This window comes from Apostichopus japonicus, chromosome 16, assembly GCF_037975245.1.
Source record: "Apostichopus japonicus isolate 1M-3 chromosome 16, ASM3797524v1, whole genome shotgun sequence".
Lineage (NCBI taxonomy): Eukaryota > Metazoa > Echinodermata > Holothuroidea > Aspidochirotida > Stichopodidae > Apostichopus > Apostichopus japonicus.
In genome coordinates this window covers 11,203,194-11,228,103 of record NC_092576.1, presented here as the reverse complement: position 1 = coordinate 11,228,103, position 24,910 = coordinate 11,203,194, and the positions used below count along the sequence as shown (strand labels likewise).

Here is a 24,910-nt window from a genome sequence, read left to right as displayed (position 1 = left end):
CACACCAAAGTGTGCACAATTCAAACAATCTCTCCTGGGCACCACAGTGCACCACAGCCACGTGTCCCCTGGGGGACTTCCCATAGGGTGCAGCCACAAACCGGCGCACGCAACTATATTTACAAGTCACCTCGCAAGTCCCCATTTATACACCTGGGTGAAGAGAGGCAATGGAGATAAAGTGCCTTGCCCAAGGACACAACGCAATGATCTGGCCAGGGCTCAAAACTGTAATCCTTAGATCACTGTAAGTACAATGCCTTAACCACTTGACCACAACGCCCTCTATAGGATATCATGAATTTAGGCACAAAATTAACTTTGATGTATATTGTATGTTGTAGACTATTTTTCGTATTTTTATTACCAATTTTATGTTTTGAGCAGTCGCCGCTTGGCTGGATTATGTAGTCTTATACAGAGATCATAATAAGGTCAGTTTCTCAGATGCAACAAAAAAGTAAAACTCTCAATATTTGGGGAGAAAAAATAGAATTTATATGACCTCAAATAAAATGTTTCAAATTTGCATTAAAAAAGTTGGCAACCTGGACAGTTATTGTTGACTGTGATTCAGAAAGCCAAAAAAGAACAAGGCTTAGTTTGTGCTTATTACAATGTTGTAAATCTATAGATTAACATTAACTTTTAGTGGGTGCACTAAAGGAGCAAATCTCCCCACAAATTTGGCCCTAAGGGAAGATTTAGTTAATTTTCAATTTCGAGCTGAATTATCTTCAAGCCAGACTACAGGCTGTAGAAATATTTATAACCAGAACTCAATGGTTTTTATTCTCTGACATGGACTACACATGTGACCATAGGCGTAGGAGGCAGGGGCTGCAGCCCCCCCAAGCAAATATATTGGGGAAAATTCGGGCAATATGAGGAGAATTTTTCGGGCACCTACTGAAAATAATAAATTACAATGTGTTTTTCAATGGTTAAACTTATATTACTATTATCATTATTATTGTAACGACTTCCCGAAAAATTCTAACCAATATAGAAAGGTAATAACAGGGCAAATGATTCGATGTATTTGGCATGCGATGTAATAACCGATGCATGCCTATATGATATGTACATTAAGATGTTGAACGCGCACGAAGCGCGCAATAAATGTTGGTTATATTTTTTGGGCAAGTCGTTACAGCCCCCTCCCCCTCCCCCCCCCCCCAATCAAACTGGGCTCCTACACCTATGCATGTGACATATCAAGACCTAATCTTCTACCCAAAGTCATTATTTTAATATGGTACTTTGTTTTGCATCAGGTTACATATTTTCCTACAATACTTATATGTACAGTTCTGTGAGATTTCTCCTACCAGCAGAAATTTATGTACATGTACATATACTTGTCAACAGGGTTGACTTGAAAAAAAAAATGAATATCTTTGAATAAAAGTATACAGTATTTGGTTTATAACAGTTTGCAAAGAAGACCTTGAACGGCTGGTGAAATTTTTTCTCAAATTATGCAAGGTACCGTGTGTGTGTTAGGTTGTGGAATTTAGTTGACTTTTAAATTCAAGGGCTTTTGAAATTGAGTCACCATGGCAATATCACTTGATTTACTAAATGACTGGGCTTATCAGGAGACACTAGATCCTCAGACCACCCTCTATCCCTCCCCCCAAAGGAGGACTATGATCTTGAGGGGGGGGGTCATATCTTGAGGGTGGCAGCATTTACACTAGGAATTTGATCTCAAGTAGAGGGTCAGATCTGGATCAGATTCCCTGCTCGAACACTACCATGTAGATCTGAGTATGGACACTACCGTAGGTCTAAATATGAACACTACGTTATGTTGGAGTGTGAACACTATCGTATGTCGGAGTATGAACACTACCGGATGACAAAATGTGAACATTACTGTAGGCGTGAGTGTGAACACTACCGTATGTGGCAGTATAAACACTGGTGTAGGTCTGAGTAGGAATACTGCTGTAGGTCGGAGTAAGACCACTGCTGTAAAGTGGCAGTATGAACACTACCGTACGTAGGTCTGAGTAGGAACACTGCTGTAGGTCGGAGTGTGAACACTACCGTATGTGGCAGTATGAACACTACCGTACGTATGAGTAGGAACACTGCCTGTAGGTCAGAGTGTGAACACTGCTGTATGTCAGAGTATGAACACTACCATATGTCGGACTACCGTTATGTCGGAGACTTGTGAACACTACTTTTATGTCGGAGTGTGAACACTACCGTTATATCGGAGTGTGAACACTACCGTTATGTGGGAGTGTGAACACTAACGAAGAAGTGGAAGCTAACTGTAAAGTTGACACATAAATGGTTCTTTCTCTCGTGTCAGTGTTGCAGGGTGCATGTAATACCCAGTTACTATAGTCCTGGAACAGTGCTACATGATAATCTAAAATATAAACCCATGACTGCCAAACATAACAATCCTGAGCCTGCATGATCTCTAACAGTACAGTGCAAAGCACAGATGACTGATGCCAATATCCTGTTGAAGGTCTCCGCAGCATTAGACTCAGGTACATAGCAGTACATCACATGAAATCTTCCATTAGGTGAACAACATGCAGCTACACTACTATGTACCATGATATACTCATAGAAAACAATGTAGATGGAACAGATTATTAGACACAAATTTGAATAATCTGCATGGAAAACTGCCATTTTGATAATTTCATCTTGACCATTCTCAAGTCTGTCATCTGTTGCATTTAATAATGCCATTTTAACACTGGACTTATTTTTTACTTAATTTTTCTTAATTTCTTAATTGGACAGCGCTTAACTCATGAGGTGGTTCTTATAATTTTCTCCCTCTTTAATTCCCTCTCTTCCAACAAAAGATTTGGTAAAGAAGTCAAACGCTGAACCACAAACTGTGCAAATACTGCACTGTGCAACATTAATCAATTATATTATGAAACATTCATCAATGTTATATGAAATCAAACACTGAACACTTTAAAATCAATGTTGCACAGAACAGTGTGTAAGGTGAAACTTACTGCAGTGTAAACAATAAAAGATGTTCTTAGTTTCCTTGTTAATCAGGATGAATAGACAGGGCACTGTTAGGCTAATGAATATGCATAAAAGCTGCTATCCCACTCAGTATACAGTTACACATGTGTGGTTGGTTTAATTCAAACCAAAATATTTGGATAACACGGGAGACGTGTGTAGTCAGTACACCCAGGCTCTTTCAAGCCTAAATACTGACGGCTTGAAATCAAATGTGTGGAAGGATTGAATAGACGAAAAAAAAAGAACATTGGCCAGGAACTTAGGAAGTATGAAACTTGTGACATTTCTAGCTATGGAAAAGCCTCCTCCTGTGATGTACTTGGTACAATCAAAGGCACCAACTGCCACATTTCCAGTGCTGTCTATAAAACTGATCCCTTACTGTGCCATTGGAACTGCTGGTCTATACCATCCCACGACCGAGACTTGTTGCAAGCAGGTTTACACTGCATCATGAATATTTATATTTCTCAACGACACGACCTTACCTGGGCAGAGAGGTGCGGTGGTGGTGGATTTAATGAATTTATACAGAACTTAGTTCTGTGAAATTGTTGTCTTTTCAATACACTATAGATCTAGAAATGAAGAAAAAAGTTCCAGTGAACTCTTCACTAAAAGTTGCAACGATTAGTGCTGATCATCATGAATATAATGTGCATAGGCTGCATTTTAATAATATGTAAACTCTGGACACATGAAGATGATTATCAGCGCTTCCTTTGAATAAAATGGGCAACTGAAGAACATTAACAGTTTGATATGAATGGCACAGGTGTAAATTAGACAAAGTACTAAACAGGAGGTTGTTACCATAGAAACCAATTTGTCCTTTTTTTACTCCAGCAGTTTTTAGCTTTCAGCGGAGATGATGAGCCAATAAAATCAAGTTATAATTTCCATCCTGTTAATTGACATTAACTTGTAAATCTTCCATCCCGTGTAAGTAATATATGCTTCTAATAGGTTATGATGCAGACACCCTGCAGAGGATATGCACCACACACATCGGTTAATCAATTTTCAATTAATCAATTATAAGAGTTTCTAGGTTACTGACTAAAATAAATTTTCTTTGTTCCCTGCCTTCCTTATTCCTTTCAACTATGGGATTTGTCACCAATGTGAGGCTTCTTTACTTCACAAACTGTAGATTCGGGATGGAAAGGGGGCTGGCAGTGACCAGGATGGGAGAGGGGAGGTAGGAGGGGGGGGAGCACAGTGCTAAAATGTTAACCAGTCTAAAAGGTTACAGATCGCTGGGAAAGTACAATTTGATTAGCTCTAGTCGGGACAGGTACAGTAAGAGACAACATGTGCAGTAAAGTTGAGTAAGATCGCCACAAAAAATACTTTTGAAAACTTTGCGATGAATATTCATAAATACATTCTCAGTGACATGGAGACAAAACGATGTATCCTTTTAGTTTAAGGATATATGTATGCTTACAATAAAGGCAAGGCAGTGCACCAACAACCAGTGAAAGTGATACGTGGTCTGTAACATGACAAAATGATGGAAGGTAGCTCACCAACAGACTAAGCAAATCACAGAAGAAGAAGATGAAACTGTCTGACTCACAAACAGATCTTCACAACAGATGTTGTGAAATCAGCTATATATAGATTTTTGCACTAGACTGTGCACATCGGGTAAACAGAGAGCTCAATTTTGGCCCAAGACATTCCGAAGGGAAAATTAGTTTGAACCCTGTAGGGAGACTTTCGATAGTTTCTACAGGGTGGAGTCTGTATGGTTGATGGATCAAATCATTTTATTTTTTTTTTATTTTACCAAAAGAATAAAAAGTTTGTTTTCCTGACTAACTCAGACATGTTGTGGTATGAAGACTTAAATGTCTTTAAAAATAGAGTACCAGTGGCAACATTTAAACATCATCAGAATTATTAGCATGAGTACAATATTGTCCAGCATGAGTATGAGTACACAATATCATTTCCTTGGTACTCATAAGTGTGAGTACCAGACACTAAGTAGTAGTACATTACCAATGTGAATGTGTACTTTAGAATCTTGCAGTTCGGTACTGTACCTGTACTGGATTGTTAGAATGAGTATATTGTCCAGCATGAGTATGAGTACACAAGTAGAAGTTTCCTTGGCACTCATAAGAGTGAGTAAAAGGCACTAAGCAGGAGTACATGACCAGTATATACTTCCGTAATGGCTGAGTACAGAAGATCGAGTACCAGTATGAGTACAAATTTATACAAAATTTGTAATCCACAAGCTAGGAGATCCTGGGACATGGTCAGCACATACTATGATGATGATTTCAATCTTTTATAATATGCATTGCAAGGCTCATGTCCAATGGTCTGAGATGACCGAAAATACCAGTCAGGTGACTCAAATGTTGAGGGGCATTCCTTGTAAAAAGTGCAATAATTAACAGATTTTACTGCATGATCTACCATCATTATTTATATTGATATTTATGTTAAACTGCAGATTAAACGATAAACTCCAGGTTATCTGAGGGATTACCTAGCTTGCAATTTTTCCAACAAATCCAACTACTGTATATTTCCCTAAGTCTGTAATATATATGACCATCCCTCTAGCATGTACACTAGGCCTATATCTAGACAGTCATGTACAACAAAAAATCCACAAGGTCACCTGTAGGTCAAAGGTCACATCTTCCCCCTGGGTAGACCTATAATTGACAACAAGGATGTCTTAGTATGATTCTACATAAAGATCTAAATTGAATTGGGTTCATTTTACCAAAGTGCTGCCACATATTTCACACAATATTAACCAAGGTATAGTATAGAGTGTCATCATAGACACAGACATACAATACCATAGCGGTTATCAATGTAAACTAGGCCTTATATGTAATGCTTCATACTGCAGGCCAATGCCAGACTAGCGTGGCACACTACAGTAGATCTACATACCAGCCGATTTGGAAGAAGCCGATATGGTTTCTAAAACCTTGATCATTAATAGGCTATGTCAATGAACAGTTATGACATTCCTCATTGGAGTATGGTTACTATAAAATAATGTCATCTGAGATGTTAAACTTAAGATATAGAGTGATGTACTTGGTCTACTTCCAGTAACATATAGTGTACAGTACTAGTGGCCTAAGTTTACCCTACATATAATACATCATTATAATTCTCACTGATGCATGCAGTACTGTTGTACCTGCAGTCTGTCTTTGAAACCCACACATGTACAGTAGGCCCACTGTTCCCACCCATTGATAGGATATAATGTACAGTAGCATTAATTTGAATACTTATATACCTGGTTGCTGCAACCTATTATTGCAAGTTGCAGCCATCTATACTACTGTACTGTATATAGTATAATACTTCTATTCTGCACATTTGACAGATACAGATATATGGTATTGAAACTAGGTCTCACTGATTATCTGGAGCCTACTACACTGTAGCAATGGTCTTTAAGACTAAATGCACTCTACATGAATGCAGTACCCACTATGTATACTCTGTGTAAAACAAATCATAAAAAAAAAAATGCTATAGACCTACATGTAAGTTTTGCACTTGTATAGCAGTTTTGCCATTTTGCATAGTACCTTGTACGGGATACGATATTCCCTGATAACTGCGACCAATTACTTCCCTACATGGTCTCAAGGATGGATATTCTGTATAGCTGCATTAAGAACTTGTAGCATGCAAACAACCAATGGATGCCAGAATTCTTCGGCATTGAGAACTGTCTCTTTTAAAAAAAAAATTATTTTTTCAGTTTATTTGGTTCATTCTCACCATCCAATGATACAGACATCTATATATATTCATTTTTCAATGTACATATTTATATAACAAATATTCAGATATCTCCAGGGAATATTGAGGAATCATGTATGTCACTCTTTGATAAATTACATTTATGTTATTATGTTATTGGATTTGGCTAGCTATATTGCGATTTGAAACTAAAACTCACTTCACCAAGTTCACCGTCATATCGACATTTATCCCAACTAGACATATTGCATTTAGGATCAATACCAGTAACATTTTGGGATTTCCCCCTCTTTCTCTGCCTTTTTGTTATGATGCCTTATTAAACTCCCATGACGATTTAATGGAAGTCGTTAGCTTGATTGATGATTAGTCAAGTTAGCTCCAACCCAAACAACGAAGTGAAAGTTTTGAAAAAACTGTCCAGTTTGCTATTTATACAAGTACATATGTATACGACTGAAATATTTAATTATTAAACATCATGAAACATTCTCGGGGTGAAAAAATATTGAGAACCAAATGGAATGATCAATCACTTCCTTGTTACCATATTCATTTTTGATTTAATTTCTTTTTTGTTGGGGGGGGGGGGGATATTTGCCTTTGTTTTCTTTCATTCTTCTGTCTCTACGTTTTTCCTGTTTAAATTGCGTGCTTTGCGGTCTTCTGTCAATTTCCACCATTTTCATTTCATTATTATAATGTAGCCATTTTTGATTGGCAACCTTTTCCTTACTGGGAAATTGTATTTAAACCAATGTCACAAGTTTACCTTTCTGAATAATGCCAGATAGCCAAAAATAGCAAAACAAATCTTTGGTTTTTGTTTTTAAATTTTAGTAATGGTACAGATGATCTTAATGAAGTTCATCTAGCACAATCCCTAAGGGACCTATTGGTCACCACTAGTCAGCCAATGATCCCACACTCATCATGGAATCTGATATTTAAAAAAAGAAATAAATAAATTAGAACGCGCTTTTTCCAATTTGGAGAACAGACTGTTATATTATGTGATGAAAGGACCACCCACTTTGATCACAATATGGCTGACTTACCTTACTGTACATAGCTGAAACACACCTTTACCCCTAAACAGGACCACCCAATCACGATCTGCCAATCAAGCAATTATTGATATGATATTGGATGCAGGAAATGACAAAATAATATCATAACATTACACCGTCAACAAAATCAAGTTAAAATTGACAGACTTTTATAGATCTATCATCTAACCGCACTTGTTAAAATACAGTGAACTTACCACAAATCTGTCAACCCAGTGATTGGCAGGATAGATTCACACTGGAAGGAATGGGGGGGGGGGGGGGAGGGGTTATAATATCCAACTTTCTCTTTCAACCAGACTTTGTCATATTTATGACTTGGGTAAAGACCAGGGAATAATTTATCCAGCATCGCAAAATATGAGCAAATTGCTAAGATACGAGCAATTTAGATACAAATTGCCAAAAAAAGTATGTTTTGTATGAAGAAGGAACCATAGCATTTATTACTATGATAGACAAAATTCTGAGATTTCAAAACTGCCAGTCACACAATTTGAACACCTAATTATTCCAGGACTACAATGTACAGAAGGTTACATATATTACAGTAATTGGTGACATCCAATTAACAAAACTTTATTTAGTGCCATACTGTAAGAAATAAATATTGTCCTTAGAAGTTAGAATTAACAATTATAAATGTCATTGTGTAATGTCCAGGAAATGTTGAGGTAACTACAGTATGGAAAATATGTCAAAATTTTGAGCCAATTTTCAAGTACTTGTTCTGACCTCTACTCTATTAATCATATTTTCATACTTGGTGACAGTGCAGTTAGTTAGTACTAAACAAATTAATATACATGTGTGTGTGTATGTACACTACTTAAGAAAACTTTTCGCTGAGATCATCTACCCACTTTTCATTTTCACCACCAATGACTCTGGTAAACAAAAGACTAATGCTGCCATGGCAAAAACAAACAAAATTACACGGATATATATAGAAGAAAAAAAACATTTAAATGAAAAACAAAATTTTTAAAACGAAAAACAAAATTTAGTTTTTTCGTTTTAAAAATTTAGTTTTTCGTAGTAAAAATTTTGTCTTGTATATATCCATGTTTTTTTAAATTTTGTTGTTGTCATGGCGGCATTAGTCTTCCGTAGGTATATACTATAAAAAAAAAATATATCTAAAAAAACAGTAGTATGAATAGAGAAACAAAAGGGTACTTATTGGGCAATAACATTTCAAAGTTGACAAAATGGACTTGGAACCCTGATAAATATCTTACAAACAGCTCTAGCATGCAAGAGTTTCCATAGATATTTGTGTGCAGTCGTTCATTACAAAGATGTTTTATATAAAAGTTATGAGCTTGGAGAGAATGGTTGGATTGCTACTCTTTAAATTTAGCTTTAAAACACTTGTTTCTTTGTGATCCTGTTTTATGCTGCATTGATGGACCAATATAAACTAAGTCTAAGTGGCATAGAAAATGAAATCACTTGCTCCTTGAACAGGCTACATACTTAAACCTCTGAAACTATAACATTCAGCTCAGGGTTTCTTATTAACCAACAGCATCCCCTGTAATCCTGTACTATACACAGTGTGTCAATGTACACGTTAAATGAGCAGGGAAAAAAAAAAAAAAAAATGTTGTATTAAATAGCTAAACTATATACGGTACAGAGTGATTCAAGATCAAAACAGCTCTGTCAATGTGAAATCATAGTTGAATTAAAAAAAAAAAATGAAAAAAATAAGAAAGAAATAAGGGGGGGGGGGGAGAGCTGTTACACTACTGCTTGCTCCCTTCTAAAGATTATCCAATCATATAACATTTGATAAATGTTAAGCAAATTTCTATTAAATTCCTCCACATGGACTTGAACAAAACTGACGAAAATAATAGTTTTCCCAACAAAATTAAAACAGTCTACAAGGAGTATCATCAGAGATACGGTACCCATACTATATGATGTACTCAGTCTATACACAGTACTTGCTTATAAATATATGGATAAACTGGTAACTCACCTTATTTCACATGAATTAACATCTTTTAAACCGGCAGGTATTTTTACAGTTTACTGATTCAACTAAGCAAAAGGTCTAGGCTTGAACTCTGACTGTTGGGGCTGACTGTCGCCTTTTTGTGTGTCTTTTTTTTTACAAAATGAACCAACTATACCGTTGATACAGTGTATTGTACACAACATTGAACTATTTTGTCTCAAATCTGTACTGAAAAATATAAAAATGAAGAGATTCAACTGTACACTACATTATATAGTAAACTGCGTACAGTTCACATACATGTAACAAGACTGAAAATATAAACCTTGAATCCTGGTAACCTGCTAGTTCCTTCACAGCTTTTCTGTTGTACAATTAATAGAATACTGATTACTGACTTTAATTAATATTCCAAGTACATGCTTGTACATGGCTCAAGATCAATATATATTGCTTGTCAAGGCCAACAAACAAGTGATATTACTGTTTAATATATAAATATCTACTGTAAATACTTGATCAACTCTGCAATATATATTACAATGCTATTAACTTCCTCACATGAACCGTACACAAGGTCAAGGCAGTTTGACAATGAAATAGGGACTCTAATTGCAGAGCTGTAATGCACACACTCTCAAAGCCAAATCTGGCTTGAAAAGAAACTTTAAATATATATACTACTTGCGATGAAAAGTGCATTGGCCTGAGAGACAACAGCCACTTGAGGTATAAAATGGAGAATATAATCCTCATAGAATCTATCTATATTTATTGACAACAGCTGTTGAACCTTAACTAAAAGGGCAAGCCATGGTTTTTAGGGTTTAACAAAAACCACAGTTACATATACTAATAGAACTTGCACTTTGCTTGGAACTGTTTCCGAGTATTATATTTGTCAGTAACTCCTAAAAATATATTTCCATTGAAAAGGGAGAGGAGATAAAGGACAACCACAGACAATACCGGCAACTTTTAAGACAAAATTGGATAGTGAGAGGGAAGAAAATATGGCTCATAAGAAACCAAAAAAAGGTAGAAAAAGTAGGTCTGTATGGAAGAGAGATATGGAGTCAGATGAACTTGTTATTGAGAAGTCAAGTGGTTTTATGAACTATGAAAAACAGTGATTGTTAATTGTATTAACCACCGACAGCTAATAGGCCAGAAAACGAGAGCATGAAAAATGAGGTCAATTAGTAGGTTGAAATAGCGGTGATGGAGACAGTGGTGAACAATGTGTCTAATTCGGTTTGGTCTAAACTGACAAGGGTAATATCTAACTTTGTATTTACTTAACCATCCTTTCTTGTTTAATGATCAGCATTCAAATTACAATTATTTGATACAGTAGTTTAGTCACTCTTCAAAGTAAAATAAAATAAAACTGTTAGCAAACTGCTTATCTACTAGAGAGCCTGTGTAAGAGAATGTGTAAAAGTAAGTTGGCCTGATCTTCTTCAAAGGCTAAATGACAAGTAACAGTAACAGAAGGGGCAAAAACACACACAGAATACAGACAGGTTAATGAGCATGGTGAACACAAAGAGATAGATGTAAGGGAATTAGTAGACAAGGGATGGAGAGAAGAAAGAAAGAAACCAACAGGGGAAGAGGAGAGGTAGGAGATATAAACAGTGGAGGGACAAAGAGAGGATTAAGGGAAGGGGGTAGGGAATAAACTGGAGAAGGACAAAGACAGAAAGGTGTGGAGAAAAAATGTCAGGCCAACTTACTTTTACACTCTTGAAAGTAATCTGTGTACTGTACTTCCAATAATATAATATCTAATTTTTTTTCTTAACTTGTAACCAACCTTCCTTGATCATGAATATTAAAAATTAAAAATATTTTAATATATGCTGGAAATTCTTCTTGATTGTTTGGTCTGTAACTGCCTGAGGGTATTTCCAACTGAGCATTTAACAAATTTTGCTAATTAGGCTATGAATATTCAAATTGTTCACATTTGATGGTGCATAATTAACTCACTCAATCTGCTAGATAATCCTGCATGGTACCTTTCAAAACCTTGACATGGAAGGATTTGAAGGGGCAGATAATTAAGCACTGCCTGTAAATATGCTAGAAAGTCTACTAATGGTCACTTGTGTTCAAACTCTTCAAGCAAACAAACGTCTTAAAAATCTTTACTCAATTAACTTGGTCAAGATGTGGAAAAGTGAGAACACCCCTGAGGAAAAAAATGTCTTTGTTTCATTTTTTTTTTTTTTTGCATTCTAAAAAATTTGGGCCAATAGCTTCCTTAAGACTTTGAATGAATGTCACATAATACAAGAATCTTAAATATTGATGCTCCTCATTTACATATTCACAAAACTGCCAATTACAAAAAAAAAAACTCTCGCAAAAGTTTAAGGAACCGATCATTGCCATACAGAGCTCCATCACCTAAGATTGCAGTTTCTTCATAGATAAGTGTGATGTGTATACTAGCTAATGTTGTAAAAACATGTCTCATAATTATCAATGTTGTTAACAGAAGGGCAACAGCAATAACTCATCTCCTCCTGGCAATCTTTCCCCACCCCTCCCTGTTCCTCCCCTCCCCCTCCCCCTTACAGATATCTAGAAACTAACATGTATTATACAAAGTATTTAAATGGAGACAATTCATGCTTTTCCTATGTAAGTACCGTTGGCCCTATGTTCAGTGCAGAGCTAAGTTGTAAAATTGTAATTCTACGCCGGCTGAATATGAAAAAAAGATTATCTAAGTTCTTCTTACATAAACAGAAAGTGAAACGCACAGCATTCATTACAATGGCACCATGCATGTATATATGTCACAGCACTGTTAATGTGTGACAGCTGGATGCTTTGAACAGATGTATTATGGATATAAACACTGAATGACAAATGAAGAAAGGGAATGTGTTCGTCCCTAAGACTCACACGGAATGACAAAGAGAAGTTATTTGCGTCTTTAACAGTTACTGTACTGGAATATCATGCTTTGACATTTTCAGGCTATTTTACTGGCAAAAATGCATGAGGAAAAAATATTGCTGTTTGCCAGTAGAAAAAAAAAACTCACTTGGATCTTTCTGCCCGTAGACATTAGGAAAGCAAAGTCAATACAGTGGAGTAACTGATATTTTGAAAGTGCAAACTTGGTTTTAGCAAACTGTACACATTTCAAGCAAGTTATATATCTTTTAGCAAGAGGCTAAAAGTTCTTGTGAAATTATTAGCCTGTAATATTTTCCTCAGTTAGCCGTTTCCAATACCTTCTGACTGCAGAGTGCAACTTTTTATTTTCATTCTAGATTTTTAATGATTTTTTTTTCCCTTTTTTATCGCTACAACTGTTCCTTTTTCTTGCCACATGATCGTTATTTTGTTCTATTAGGCCTATTGCTATCATTCCAGTCTACAACATGTATTGTTCCTCTACAACTATTCAGAATATATAGGCTAGTAGCCTAACAACCTACCATATGTTAAAACTTACATCAAAAGTTAGTAATTATGTAGTTATCTGCTGGTATGGGTACACACATGATTGATATACAGTATTATATACCCGGACTATCTATCTACAAATCTCAAAAAAGTAACCTACTTAAATAATGTACATGTCTAGTGTCTACTTGTTGTTATTGCATAATTTGTTCTCATATCACTCAGAGGAAACTAAAATAAGGCCTGTAGGAAATTGAGTCAGATTGACAGAGATGACACCCACACTGTGATAACAGGCACATACAGTAGCTTAAGACATATAACTTAATTAACTTAGCATTACTTTCTGACCTAGGTAGCACTTATACTTATACACTGGCCAAACGTTAGAATAGCCTTGTCAATGTCACTGGTAAAACAATAGTGCTGATAGTCCACTCTTTTTGTAGTCAAGTAATCGCAATTACTCGGTTACAGTTATTACGTCATCAATGTCATTTTCACATTGCAGAAACACAGTCAAAGCAAATCTTACTCCATGGTTTTTATTTGTTCTTTCATGTCTTAACGTGTGGTGTCTAAATCATGTTAAAACATCTACCAAACAAATGCTGTGAACAACTTTCAATGTATGACATTCCTTAAAATCGTTCATAGTAAATCAAAAACTTTCGAATGAATCTACGAGGCTGCTACAACTACTAGCAATAATAAAAGCAAATGTGCAAACATTGAATAGATCTAACACCTTGTAGCGGTGTGATGATTAGTATGCAAGAGCTTTCTGTAGTAGGTCGTTCTAGGCTAGGCTCTAGCCTACCTCGAAGGTAGGTACATTGAAATTAAACTACACCGCAATCGACACACTTGATCAGGAATCCGATAAATGTGATCCAGGCCAGTAATGAAGTAATTGTAAACATATTTGAAGAAATGACAAATACTTTGGCAATCGTAAAAGATTTATAACGTTTTTAACAAATTTGCGTCTGTGCGCGCAATGATTAAACATTGCTAGGACTGAATGTTGCATTGCAGAACAAGTGCATTACTGTCAAGTAAATGCATGAATCTGACCGGAGCAGGTGCTTGCCGGTTTTTAACACAGCACAGTGCTAGTTTAGCATTGTGAGAACCTGTACTTTTGCGATATTTGCTGACAGACTGCTTGACTGTTGTTTTTGATAGGTTAGGCTATTATTCAAAAGGAGTTTATGTGAAGTGCTAGTCTGTCGTCGAGCAATCCCAACTTAGGTTTTGAGCGCGATTAATCAAACTTCCAAAGTGTAATCCCGACTACTGGCGATTTATCGATTACACCTATCAGCACTAGTAAACAAACTAGCATAAATATAGTGAAATAATGCAAATGTTGGCTTAACCAATGGTAAATACCGGAATAGTTTTAGCGTAGCCAAAAGTGTGGCTAGTAATGGCCTTATAACCACTTAAAAACTTTAAAAGTTAGGCTGCTGCTTGTTAGGCCTAAATCTACAAAGTAGGCCTATTGTATGCTAGGTCACAAACATTGCTCTGTTAGGGCCTATGTTAGGGTAAGTGTAGGCCTACATTAGGGCTGAAACCAGCTGGCCTGCTTGCCTCTGGGGTTATAGGCCTAGACTGAATCCGAACGTTGCTCAATGGTAGTAAGCTTTAGGCCTACCTTCGTTCCGCGCCACTAACTTTCACTTAAGTCGTAACGCTTGTTTAGTAAATATTACGCATGACTAAGCTTGCAAAACTGAGGGGAAAGTTAAGAACTGCACTTGAACGTGGCTACCTGCTCCAAAAGTAAAAGGCCTAACTACGCCTAACGTTAATCATGACTTATATCCTGTTGCTTGGTGCAAACATTCATTCACGACGAAACCCTCAATGCAGCCTCCTGAAACATTCTGTTAATTACTTACGGTTAGAACTTAGCTGAGAAAAAAGGTTAGACAATTGTGAATGTCTCCTCAATCAAACAGCGATCCAAAACAAGAAGTTATGATTTTATCCCTCTTTTGCACTTTCTAACTACTCCGCATCCGAGATCGTTTTATTGTTGTCAATGACCATTGTATTTCTACTTGGTTATTTGTTCGCTAAACCACTTTCACAACTCTCGGATAACAGTATTGCGTGCGGCACCAGGTAACCCCTGTTGACATCATGTTATTGATGCATGAGTCACTCAGTCGCTTCATATGAATCAACCGTCGAGAGTACTCAGAAACGATGAATAAACATATCATCGTTTCGCATGAATTATTGATATTTACGTTAGGTGTGTTGTCCAATCATATTTTACTAGTACATCAAAATGAGGGGGTTATGGAATATATTACATTCGCGAGAACTTCGGAACAAAACTGAGGGCGTCTTTCTGAAATAACATGAATCCAAGAACTGAATATAACACGTTTGTGTATTGTATAAAACAAACCTAGTATGAAAAAGCTAAGTACTGCCTACCGATTAGGTGTTGTCACTTGTAACAGGGAGGCCTTCTCACCAAAAGTTTTGGTTGCTTTTAACCAAAAACTACATTTGACAACATATTGCAAATGCAAAGGGAAACCCCATGGCTATCTGTTGAGGTTTTCAAATGGTCTGTCCAGCACAATTTTTTGGAGGGATTGGAGGGGAATGGTGTAACTCTCTTTAGCCATTCATGGAAGGGGAGGGGCAAGGTCCCTTTATCACTTCGCAAAACTAAACCTTCTCAAATTGTTCAGTCAAGGGCCTTTTTTTTTGGGGGGGGGGTGGGGTGGAAAGTGGAATAACTCCTAGAACTGGCAAAAACAAGTCTTTCTCATAAATGGTTACAGTCGTATGCAATACTACAGCTAAGCCACGATGACATCACATCCTGACAATTACTCAAAATAGAAACACCTGTGGTGCTGTGTTCATCCACTGAGCGGGTATTGTGTAATTACAACCACCCACTACCGAGTTATGGTGTAATTACAACCACACACTGTTATTTATAGTAGTAGTTGTCATCCTAGAAAATTGACTCAATTGAGGATGAATCTTGTGAGAGCACACTGTAGTAAGGGACTTATATTGCTTGACCTCAAAGGAAATGTTTCTTATCATACATGTACAGTGCTATGATCAGGAGGTACTGGGTTTGATTCCCTGCGGGGAAACATATTGTAAGTTGTGTTTTTCATCCAAGAAGCAATCTATGGTGTTCACATCTGAAATGACTTTCTTAAAGATTTCAAATTTTGAGTTAAAATGTTGAATTGGACGCCACCCGATGTGAAAGTTGTAACCCATAAACCCTCGCTGGCTTCTCCCACATTCATGGTCACGTTAGGGTCGTAAAAGTAACTGCTTGATTATTATAAGTATCCACAACAGGAGAAGAAATGTGATATATACAACCCATTTTGTTTGACTCGGCCTTGTAACATATATCACACTGATTCACACAGACAGATTTGTTTATCCAAGGCTTACAAAGTCCAAACTTAATAGTTTATTGCCAATTAAGTCAAAACTTACCAGAAATCTAGTAGTATTCAACATTTCAGGTCCCAAACTAGGAGGAAAAATGCTGATGAAACATTGGGGGAAAATACCATAGTCATATTACTTTACTACTGGTCATTTGGGTCATTTCTTAATATTTGACAAAATTTAACAAGTTTTGTTTTTAAAACTATATGCTGAAACTTGGCACATGAATGCAAAGATTAAAAGTATAACACTTTTGTTCAGGTAAGATGTAAGATGTCACAGATGTGTATATCTAGACATCGCGGCATAAAGCTTCTTTTTTCTTTTAAGAAGGCATTTGGTTCATCTTCAAATTCCTTCAATGAACTTTTCCGCAGACAAAAATGTAGTTTCTATTTGATAAAGACAACTAGGATGGTGTCTTAATTAGATTTGCAAATTTGCAAATCTTATATCACAGAACAAAAGATGCTGATCAGACTAAAAAGTTGAATTCATAACTGATCACTAAACATCATTTTTCCCCTTCCCTCCTACCCCCCCCCCATTTGATTAAAAAAATGGCCACTTTTGCCATTTACTATATTATTTTTATTTTCATTCATACTCTGGGAATACTTTAATGGGTACCACAGTGCAAATGCATCAACGTCAAATCGATAACTTGATATACAGTATACACGTGCAGAGATCTATAGTATATTTTGTACACAGAATGAAAGCATGGTATAAACTATTATGAGGCACAAAATTCAGAGCTCATCCAAACTGCCTGAGCTACTCCAAGTTTGAAAGCTACTTGAATTAGTTTTAAAAATTTTTAAAGCTACTTGTATTATTACCTCATACATGTAGTGATTAATAGAGACATATCTTTTTTAGCCAAGTCATCAAGCTAATGGCAGGTAAAGTGTTCACCCACTGCGGTTGAAAATTTGCCTGATTCAGCAAATTTGGAGATTTGCTTCAGTAGTGATCTAATTGTGACTCATAAGTTTACAATTCTCATGATTGACTTTAAATAATAATATTATTGTATTGGGTGATCTTTAATCAGCAGGTGTCTGAGTTAATATGTAATAGTGTAAAATAGTTTATCTACTAATGAATATTCATGATGTTGGTGATGATGGTATATATTCATGACTATCGTTACTGTAACTAGTGTATAACACTTTAAGCAAAACAGTTTTTAATCCCACCACCTGCTTAATTTGCTACAATTACCAATAGAAAACTTACTGTGTCAGCTGTAGTGATCGAATGTGACTCATATGTTTACAATTCTCATTAATATTGACTTTTAATAATAATATTATTGTATTGGGTGATCTTTAATCAGCAGGTGTCTGAGTGAATATGTAATAGTGTATAATAGTTTATCTACTAATGAATATTCATGATGTTGGTGATGATGGTATATTCATGACTATAGTTGTGTAACTGTATAGCACTCTAAGCAAAACAGTTTTAATTCCAACAACCTGCTTAATTTGCTACAATTACCAATATGAAACATACTGTGTCAGCTGTAGTGATCGAATGTGACTCATAAGTTTACAATTCTCATTAATATTGACTTTAATAATAATATTATTGTATTGGATGATCTTACTCAGCAGGTATCTGAGTTAATATGTATTTAGTGTAAAATAGATAATCTACTAACGAATGTTCATAGTGTTGGTCATGGACTATAGTTAGTGAAACTGTATAGCACTCTAAGCAAAACAGTCTTTAATCCCACCACAGGCCTGCTTACTTTGCTTTTACTTTTTACCTTACTACAATTACCAATATGAAACATACTGTGCCTTGCCCTGCACAGTGAATAACAAATAGTGTAGAAAATTTGAATAGCATTTTCAAATGAAATTTGTCTCGTATAAAATACTCTGGTTCTGTGTACAAACACTTCAATGCATCTTTTGTACTTTAATGTACTTTCTGCTCTCAGACTATAATAAGTATAGGCCTACTTCAAATAAACAGCTGTGGGAACGTGTCGTTTCGAGTAAGAGCTTCTTCGGAGAAGGTAATACAGTGTAACTCTCTAACTGCTTTGTAAGAATGCATGTTTGCATTCTAATTCAAATCAGTATTAAAGTATGTCATAGAGGACATACTTTAATACTGATTATTATTATATATTTATACATAGATATATATATATATCTATAAAGGTATATATCTTTATATATCTAGTACTGATATATGGTGAGTACTATGTACATCTCTATGTGCATGGTTATACTGACTGTATCAGATCTCCATGTTTATAATCACTGCAACCTGTTGAATTTCTCTGTCCTTGAGCTGTCCTCAACAGAGCATGATAGCTATAAATATGTTTAATAACACATTGCATACATCTCAACTCCACTGGTCAATTATATCCCAACATGGGGAGGGGGGGAGGGTTAATGTCAATTTTATTGCAAATTTAACAAATTGTTTGGCAACTGTTTTACTCAAAAGAAGAATGCAAATTAAACACCCTAGTTTATTATGTTTCATCTCTGAACTTTGATTCATTCCCATCTCATCCATGACTCTCACATAATTATTATTAATCAGATTATTTTATTATTACTTCATGTTTTAATATTTTGGCTTGGAGCAGTAATCAGTTTAGCATCTCATTCTGCTGAATCTGTTTTCAAAACTTTCTATTTAAGCTTTATGATTTTATGCAGCAATGTCGAGAGTGAATTAAACTTCAGTAACTAGTACAACAACAACCATTACAGACTGGACAATGGCGACTACCTTAAACATTGTACAATGTAATGTCATGTATATAAATGTTAGAATTCTATCTTGCTTACAGTATGAACATTGAAGTAACCGAAATTAACTTACATCTTCCTCAAAAAAATCTTGGGAAAAGCTGAAATCCAGACTTGCATCCCTCTTGTGTTCCTTTCCCTTGTGTCCTGCTGGTCTTGGGAGGGATCCCCCGTAGAGTGGCGGTGCAGCTTTCTGCTTGTGGACTGCCTGCCAATCACTGATCCGTCTCCCTGCTTCCTTTTGCGCAGGCTGCTGGTCTGCCGATCGTGTCCGCAAGATGAACTCGCTCTGCACCCTCGCTGGTGTCTGCCTGGTATTCCGGTTTTCACCTATCTGACGGCCTTTGACCTGTTGACCACCACCACCGTCTCTCTGCTGAAAGTGACGCCGTTTCTCTCTCTTCTGTACCTCGGCTGACTTTCTCCTTTCCTCGTCTTCCCGCATCCGCTCCTCCTTCCTCTTCGGCAACGGAGGTGCCTTACGGACCGGCGTCTGATGACCGCCGTTGGCTTCCTTTGACCTATGACCCGATCCGATCGGCTTGACACAGTCTAGGTCACTGCTGTCGTCGCTGTCACTCGGATACATGCCTTTGCTGGAGCTGCTGTCACTACTGTATTCCCAAGTCTTGATGGACCTCTTCTTGGACCTATCCATCTCGGACAGGGTCATCGGCTGCAGGTAGTAATCGCTGTCCACTTCGGAGAGGTTGTACACCTTCCTCGGGTCAATGTGGGCGTACTGGACCTTCGGCTGAGGGGGAGGGGAGTCCGAGGGTTCACTGTCGTCGAATTCCTTTGCCCTAGTTGGACCATCACCGTCGGTGAAAGGCGGCTGTGAATCGGTGGCGGTGGGTTTGTCCTTGGGTGCATTCCTCACGGGGAGTGGCGGTACCTGCCCTAGCTTGGCTTGGTACTTTCCTTGCTTCTTATTAATGCTACTGTTGACCTTCTGCCCCACCGGTACCCCTCTCTGCTCTGACGGTGACTTCATTCGCTTCCCTTCGTTCCTGAGGCCATCCTTCGCCTGCTGGACCATATGCAACGGCTTCGACGGCAGCCGTTCAAACGGGCTGTAGCCGTCTTCTGGAAACGGGCTGACGGCTAAAGATTTAGGACGAGAGGGGGCATTCTGCTGCTCGCCCCTGGCGACCTGCACAGCCGGTCGGACGGGAGCCACCCTGGCAGGGGCAAGAATCTCCCCTGAATTCCGATTAATATTGATGTTAGTCCTCTCAGCAGCCTGAGGAGGGATATGTTTGACCTCATCTCTGCTAGGGCGATAGACCTTTGGCTGATTAGACGGGAAACTCTCCTCCGTCGATGCTCCGGGAGTCGTCACCGCATTTGAATTCCACTTGTCGTAGTAGTGGTATTTCTCGCTGTTGTTGTCGGCCGAGCTCTCCGCTCGTTTAATATTTAAATTAATTTGATTATTCGCCGTCGACTTACTTCCGTCGTTTCTCGGCGTAGCGTTCAACAGATTGACTGGGAACGATTCCACGCCCTCGTGCGAGAAGCGAGGGGGCTCTGTGCCCCCTTGCAGGGTCCTGTTATCGTATGGATTTTCAGGAGGGGAGAATTTAAAGCTGGCTTTAGTGTTCAGATTCATTGTTACAGGTTCATCAAAAAAACGTAACTTGTAAGATTATGGATGGCAGCTGTACACAGTTTAATCGTCCCCCCCCAAAAAATATTCTTGGTTTTTTTGTACGATCAAATTTCAGAGATTTTTAAAATTCTAAAATCTGGTCTTTTTTTTGCCTCTCACAGGACAATAAAGAGAGACCAAATGAGAGAGGTGGGAAAAAGCTCATTCGATCCTTACCAATTGGCACGAATATGTCCCAAATTTTGCAACAACTCGATTGCGATATATATTTGAATCCTTACAAATACTACTTTCTTTTATCACTTTCAATACAAGGTAAAAATTTATCCTCCTTTGTCACCCTGTATAAATATATCCAAGATCTAACCTGGCCGATTATGAAACAGGATCGTATTGAAACAGGCCTGCAGGCACCATAAAACATATGTATATAGATATATGTATTTCAGAATATCAATTCACGAAAACACAACCAAAACTGCCGGAGGGTGAGATTACACAACTATTAGTCATATCTCATCCAGGGCCAAAATATCGGAATAAATATCAAAGCAGAGCTTTAGAAAATGATGGCAGGCATAATTACAACTCAGAGGAAATTCTTTTTGGTACAGTGTTTGTAATCCAACCTCTATGGTAAATGTGGTTTCTTCAAATTTTCTCTTCTACTTCTGTTGTATGTGGGATGGGAATGGCTATAGTGTCTTGAAGCAGTAGTAATTCAATTGGGAAGGACTTTTCTTCCAGACTGCAAAATCAGGTTTGGAGTTTATTTTGAACGGGAAGCCGCGAAAAGCGAATATCGTATTTTATCCTTACAGTATCTTTATATACTTTGTTGGATAAATTTCCTTTGGGAATATTTTACTGACTGTTGTACTTAGTTGAGGGCATTGAGACTTTAGATAGCAATAATCCAGCACTGGTCACAAAATCTGCTAGATCAGCATATTTGGGCTATACTAATTGTAGCATTATATACAGTACATACAGCTTAGGCCTCGTACATAACACCAGGAAGTTATCCACTGGTACAGGCCCTTAATTGTAACAGTTATTTCCTTCCACTTTCAAATAAAAAAAATCTTCTCCAAAGCCAACAACGACTTAAACGCTCTATTTCCTCTAGAAAATTGTTAATCAGACTTCTTTATAAGACATCTATCAAACCATCGATGATGACAACTCAGGGCCATAGATGCGAGTCGATGAGAAAATCACAGGATAAATTAATCCCCAAACTGATGATCTCTAATCCCTTTTCTGTCTGGCACCTGTCGTTGCAAAATGGACTACTTAAACAAATCCAAAGACACCGAGAGGATTTTATTTATTATCAACAAACAAACAAACTACCAAACAAACAAGATAGAATTGCTCTGCAATTGATAACCAATCAATTCAGCAAAATGTTGGTCAAACCATTCTTCATTGCTATACTTTGTTGTTGGTTCATTTTTTCGATTCCAGATAAAAAAGTAGAAATATAATCCACGACGGCAGTGATTGGACTGCTGAAAAAACAAAGCACAAAGCACAAACACAAGGAGGGTATAATATCCGTAAATGAATCTTTTCCGAATGACATAAAAAGGAACTGGCGAGCTTTCCAAAGTCGCGTTGTGTATGGCAAAGCGTGTGCCAGTGAGGTGATATATCATTCCAGTTAGAAACATGTACTTGAGCAGCCTGCATGGGCTGTATTATAAAACTGAACAATTATAATTGTGTGGAAAAGATTTAGCTGACTAACCCTGAGCCAATATCAACACCCAGACCAACTTTTGCAAGGCAAACAATAGGAACGATACGCATCGGTACCTCCTCACAATTCGTGAATCACCCAATTTTCAAATATGGCCGAAAACAGAAAAATCAAAAGGGGAAAAATTCCACAACCAAACCTGGACGCATTTGTTATCTATAGTCAAGTTAACACTTTGAAAATAACTTGTAAAGGTTAATTTTAAAATACAAACAGTTTAAACTTTAAAGGGATGTACAGCATATGGTAACAGTATATATCTGTAAAGGGACATACAGCATAGTTCAGTATATGTATGTAAAGGGACATAAATACTGCATACTGTAGTAACCATGAAGTATGTCAAGGGACATAAATACAGCATAGTAACATCTGTAAAGGCTAAAGGAACATACAGCATAGTACAGTGTATTATGTCAAGGGACATAAATACAGCATAGTAACATCTGTAAAGGTTAAAGGGACATACAGCATAGTACAGTGTTAAATGTCAAGGGACATAAATACAGCATAGTAACATCTGTAAAGGTTAAAGGGACATACAGCATAGTAACATATCTGTAAAGGGACATACAGCATAGAACAGTATATATGTAAAGGGACATACAGCATAGTACAGTATATACAGTATGTAAAGAGACATACAGCATACTGTAGTTCAGTATAACTGCAGGCTGAAGTTGATTGCTTACAAAAGCACCAGAATGTTTCCAAAATACTTGATTCCAATCGAGAGAAAGATTATCACCAGAATAGGCTGGATACTTTACAAAAGTGAATTCTTGGTGAATTTTATTATTTATAAGTACTTAATCGATACAAAAAGCCCCCAAATATCAAGAACTGTATAGATAAATAAGAAAAGCCAAATGTAATTTTACAACTAGCCAAACCTAGTTTAGTTTAGTAGAAAAATAGGACAGGAGGGACCACTCAAGTCCCCATCAAAGACCCTATAGGAGAGGAAAAAAAACTGAAGACACAAACACTCAGATCCGATTACATCTTAAAGTGCTTACAAGTCCAAAGTATTCTTAAACCCATTCACACTACTTGCAAACTGTACAACTTTCTCAGGCAAACCATTCCACTCATTCACAACCCTATTAGTAAAAGAAAAAACCTGATGCATTATTGTTAAAATAATATATTCATATATTGGTCACATGTCTATAGTTTGCCTAAATATAAACATATTCTTTTTAAACCTCCAGTCATATTGTTTTTGTTACCATCTTGCCATCTTTTGATTGTTTAATTTTGAAATTTATTTTCTATTTATGTTTTGATAGTCTTATTGTTGCTAATTTTCGGCTGTAACAGTTTAGTATTTTAGTTTTATTGTATGCTGTCATATTTTATTGCTTTTGTCTTTAATTTCTGAATTTTATTGTTTTCTAATAATTATTGTTAAGTTATTTTTTTCTGTAATTCTTAGGATGCAATATTTTTAGACTGTAATATTTTTTCAGCTGTAATATTTTTCAAGTTGTATTATTTTATGCGTTTCTGTGAAGCTGCTTTGAGATCCTTCTTAAATGTAAAGCGATATATAAGAATAAATTATTATTATTATTATGTGCTATTCAGAGGAATTAGCCAAGTCACCACTGACGACAGTATATGCAATGTATGGAACCATTCAAATGAGCCGGGCTGCAAAGTGAATAAACGCTGCGCCATCGAACAGGATGCCAGACCGGATTTTTTTTATGTTACACTTGATGAGTTCTGAATAGCAGTATGAAAGAATGACAGTATAGACATTTTGCAACCGGATTTCACAAATTTTAACTTATTTATGGAATAAATATATAAAACAATGACATATTATAATACTATGTATAACCACAGATCCAGGATCCACAATCGTAGCATTCCAAAATAATTCCATCGTGAACGTGACTTTCCAGATTACACGGAAAAATTAATTCTCGATTACTTCGAGACTTAATATGAAATGGAAGTCAATTTTCTTATCGAAAAACGGTTTTAAGATAAGTTGTCTCATGTCTGCCAATAGACAGTTCCTTT

General features: G+C 36.8%; 1 protein-coding gene across 2 annotated transcripts in view; it reads right to left on the bottom strand.

Annotated features, from left to right (window-relative positions):
• LOC139983689 (rho family-interacting cell polarization regulator 2-like) overlaps nucleotides 1–24,910 on the bottom strand; it is a 68,731-nt gene that overhangs the window by 34,178 nt on the left and 9,643 nt on the right. Inside the window, exon 1 of one of the 2 annotated variants that reach the window (XM_071997422.1) lies at nucleotides 19,573–22,959. The exons of the other annotated variant lie outside the window; for it this stretch is intronic. Within the exon in view, the coding sequence (XP_071853523.1) occupies nucleotides 19,573–21,111 (1,539 nt within the window). The 5' untranslated portion in view covers nucleotides 21,112–22,959. Of the gene's footprint in view, nucleotides 1–19,572; nucleotides 22,960–24,910 lie in introns of those variants that run through there. 2 annotated transcript variants of the gene reach the window in all.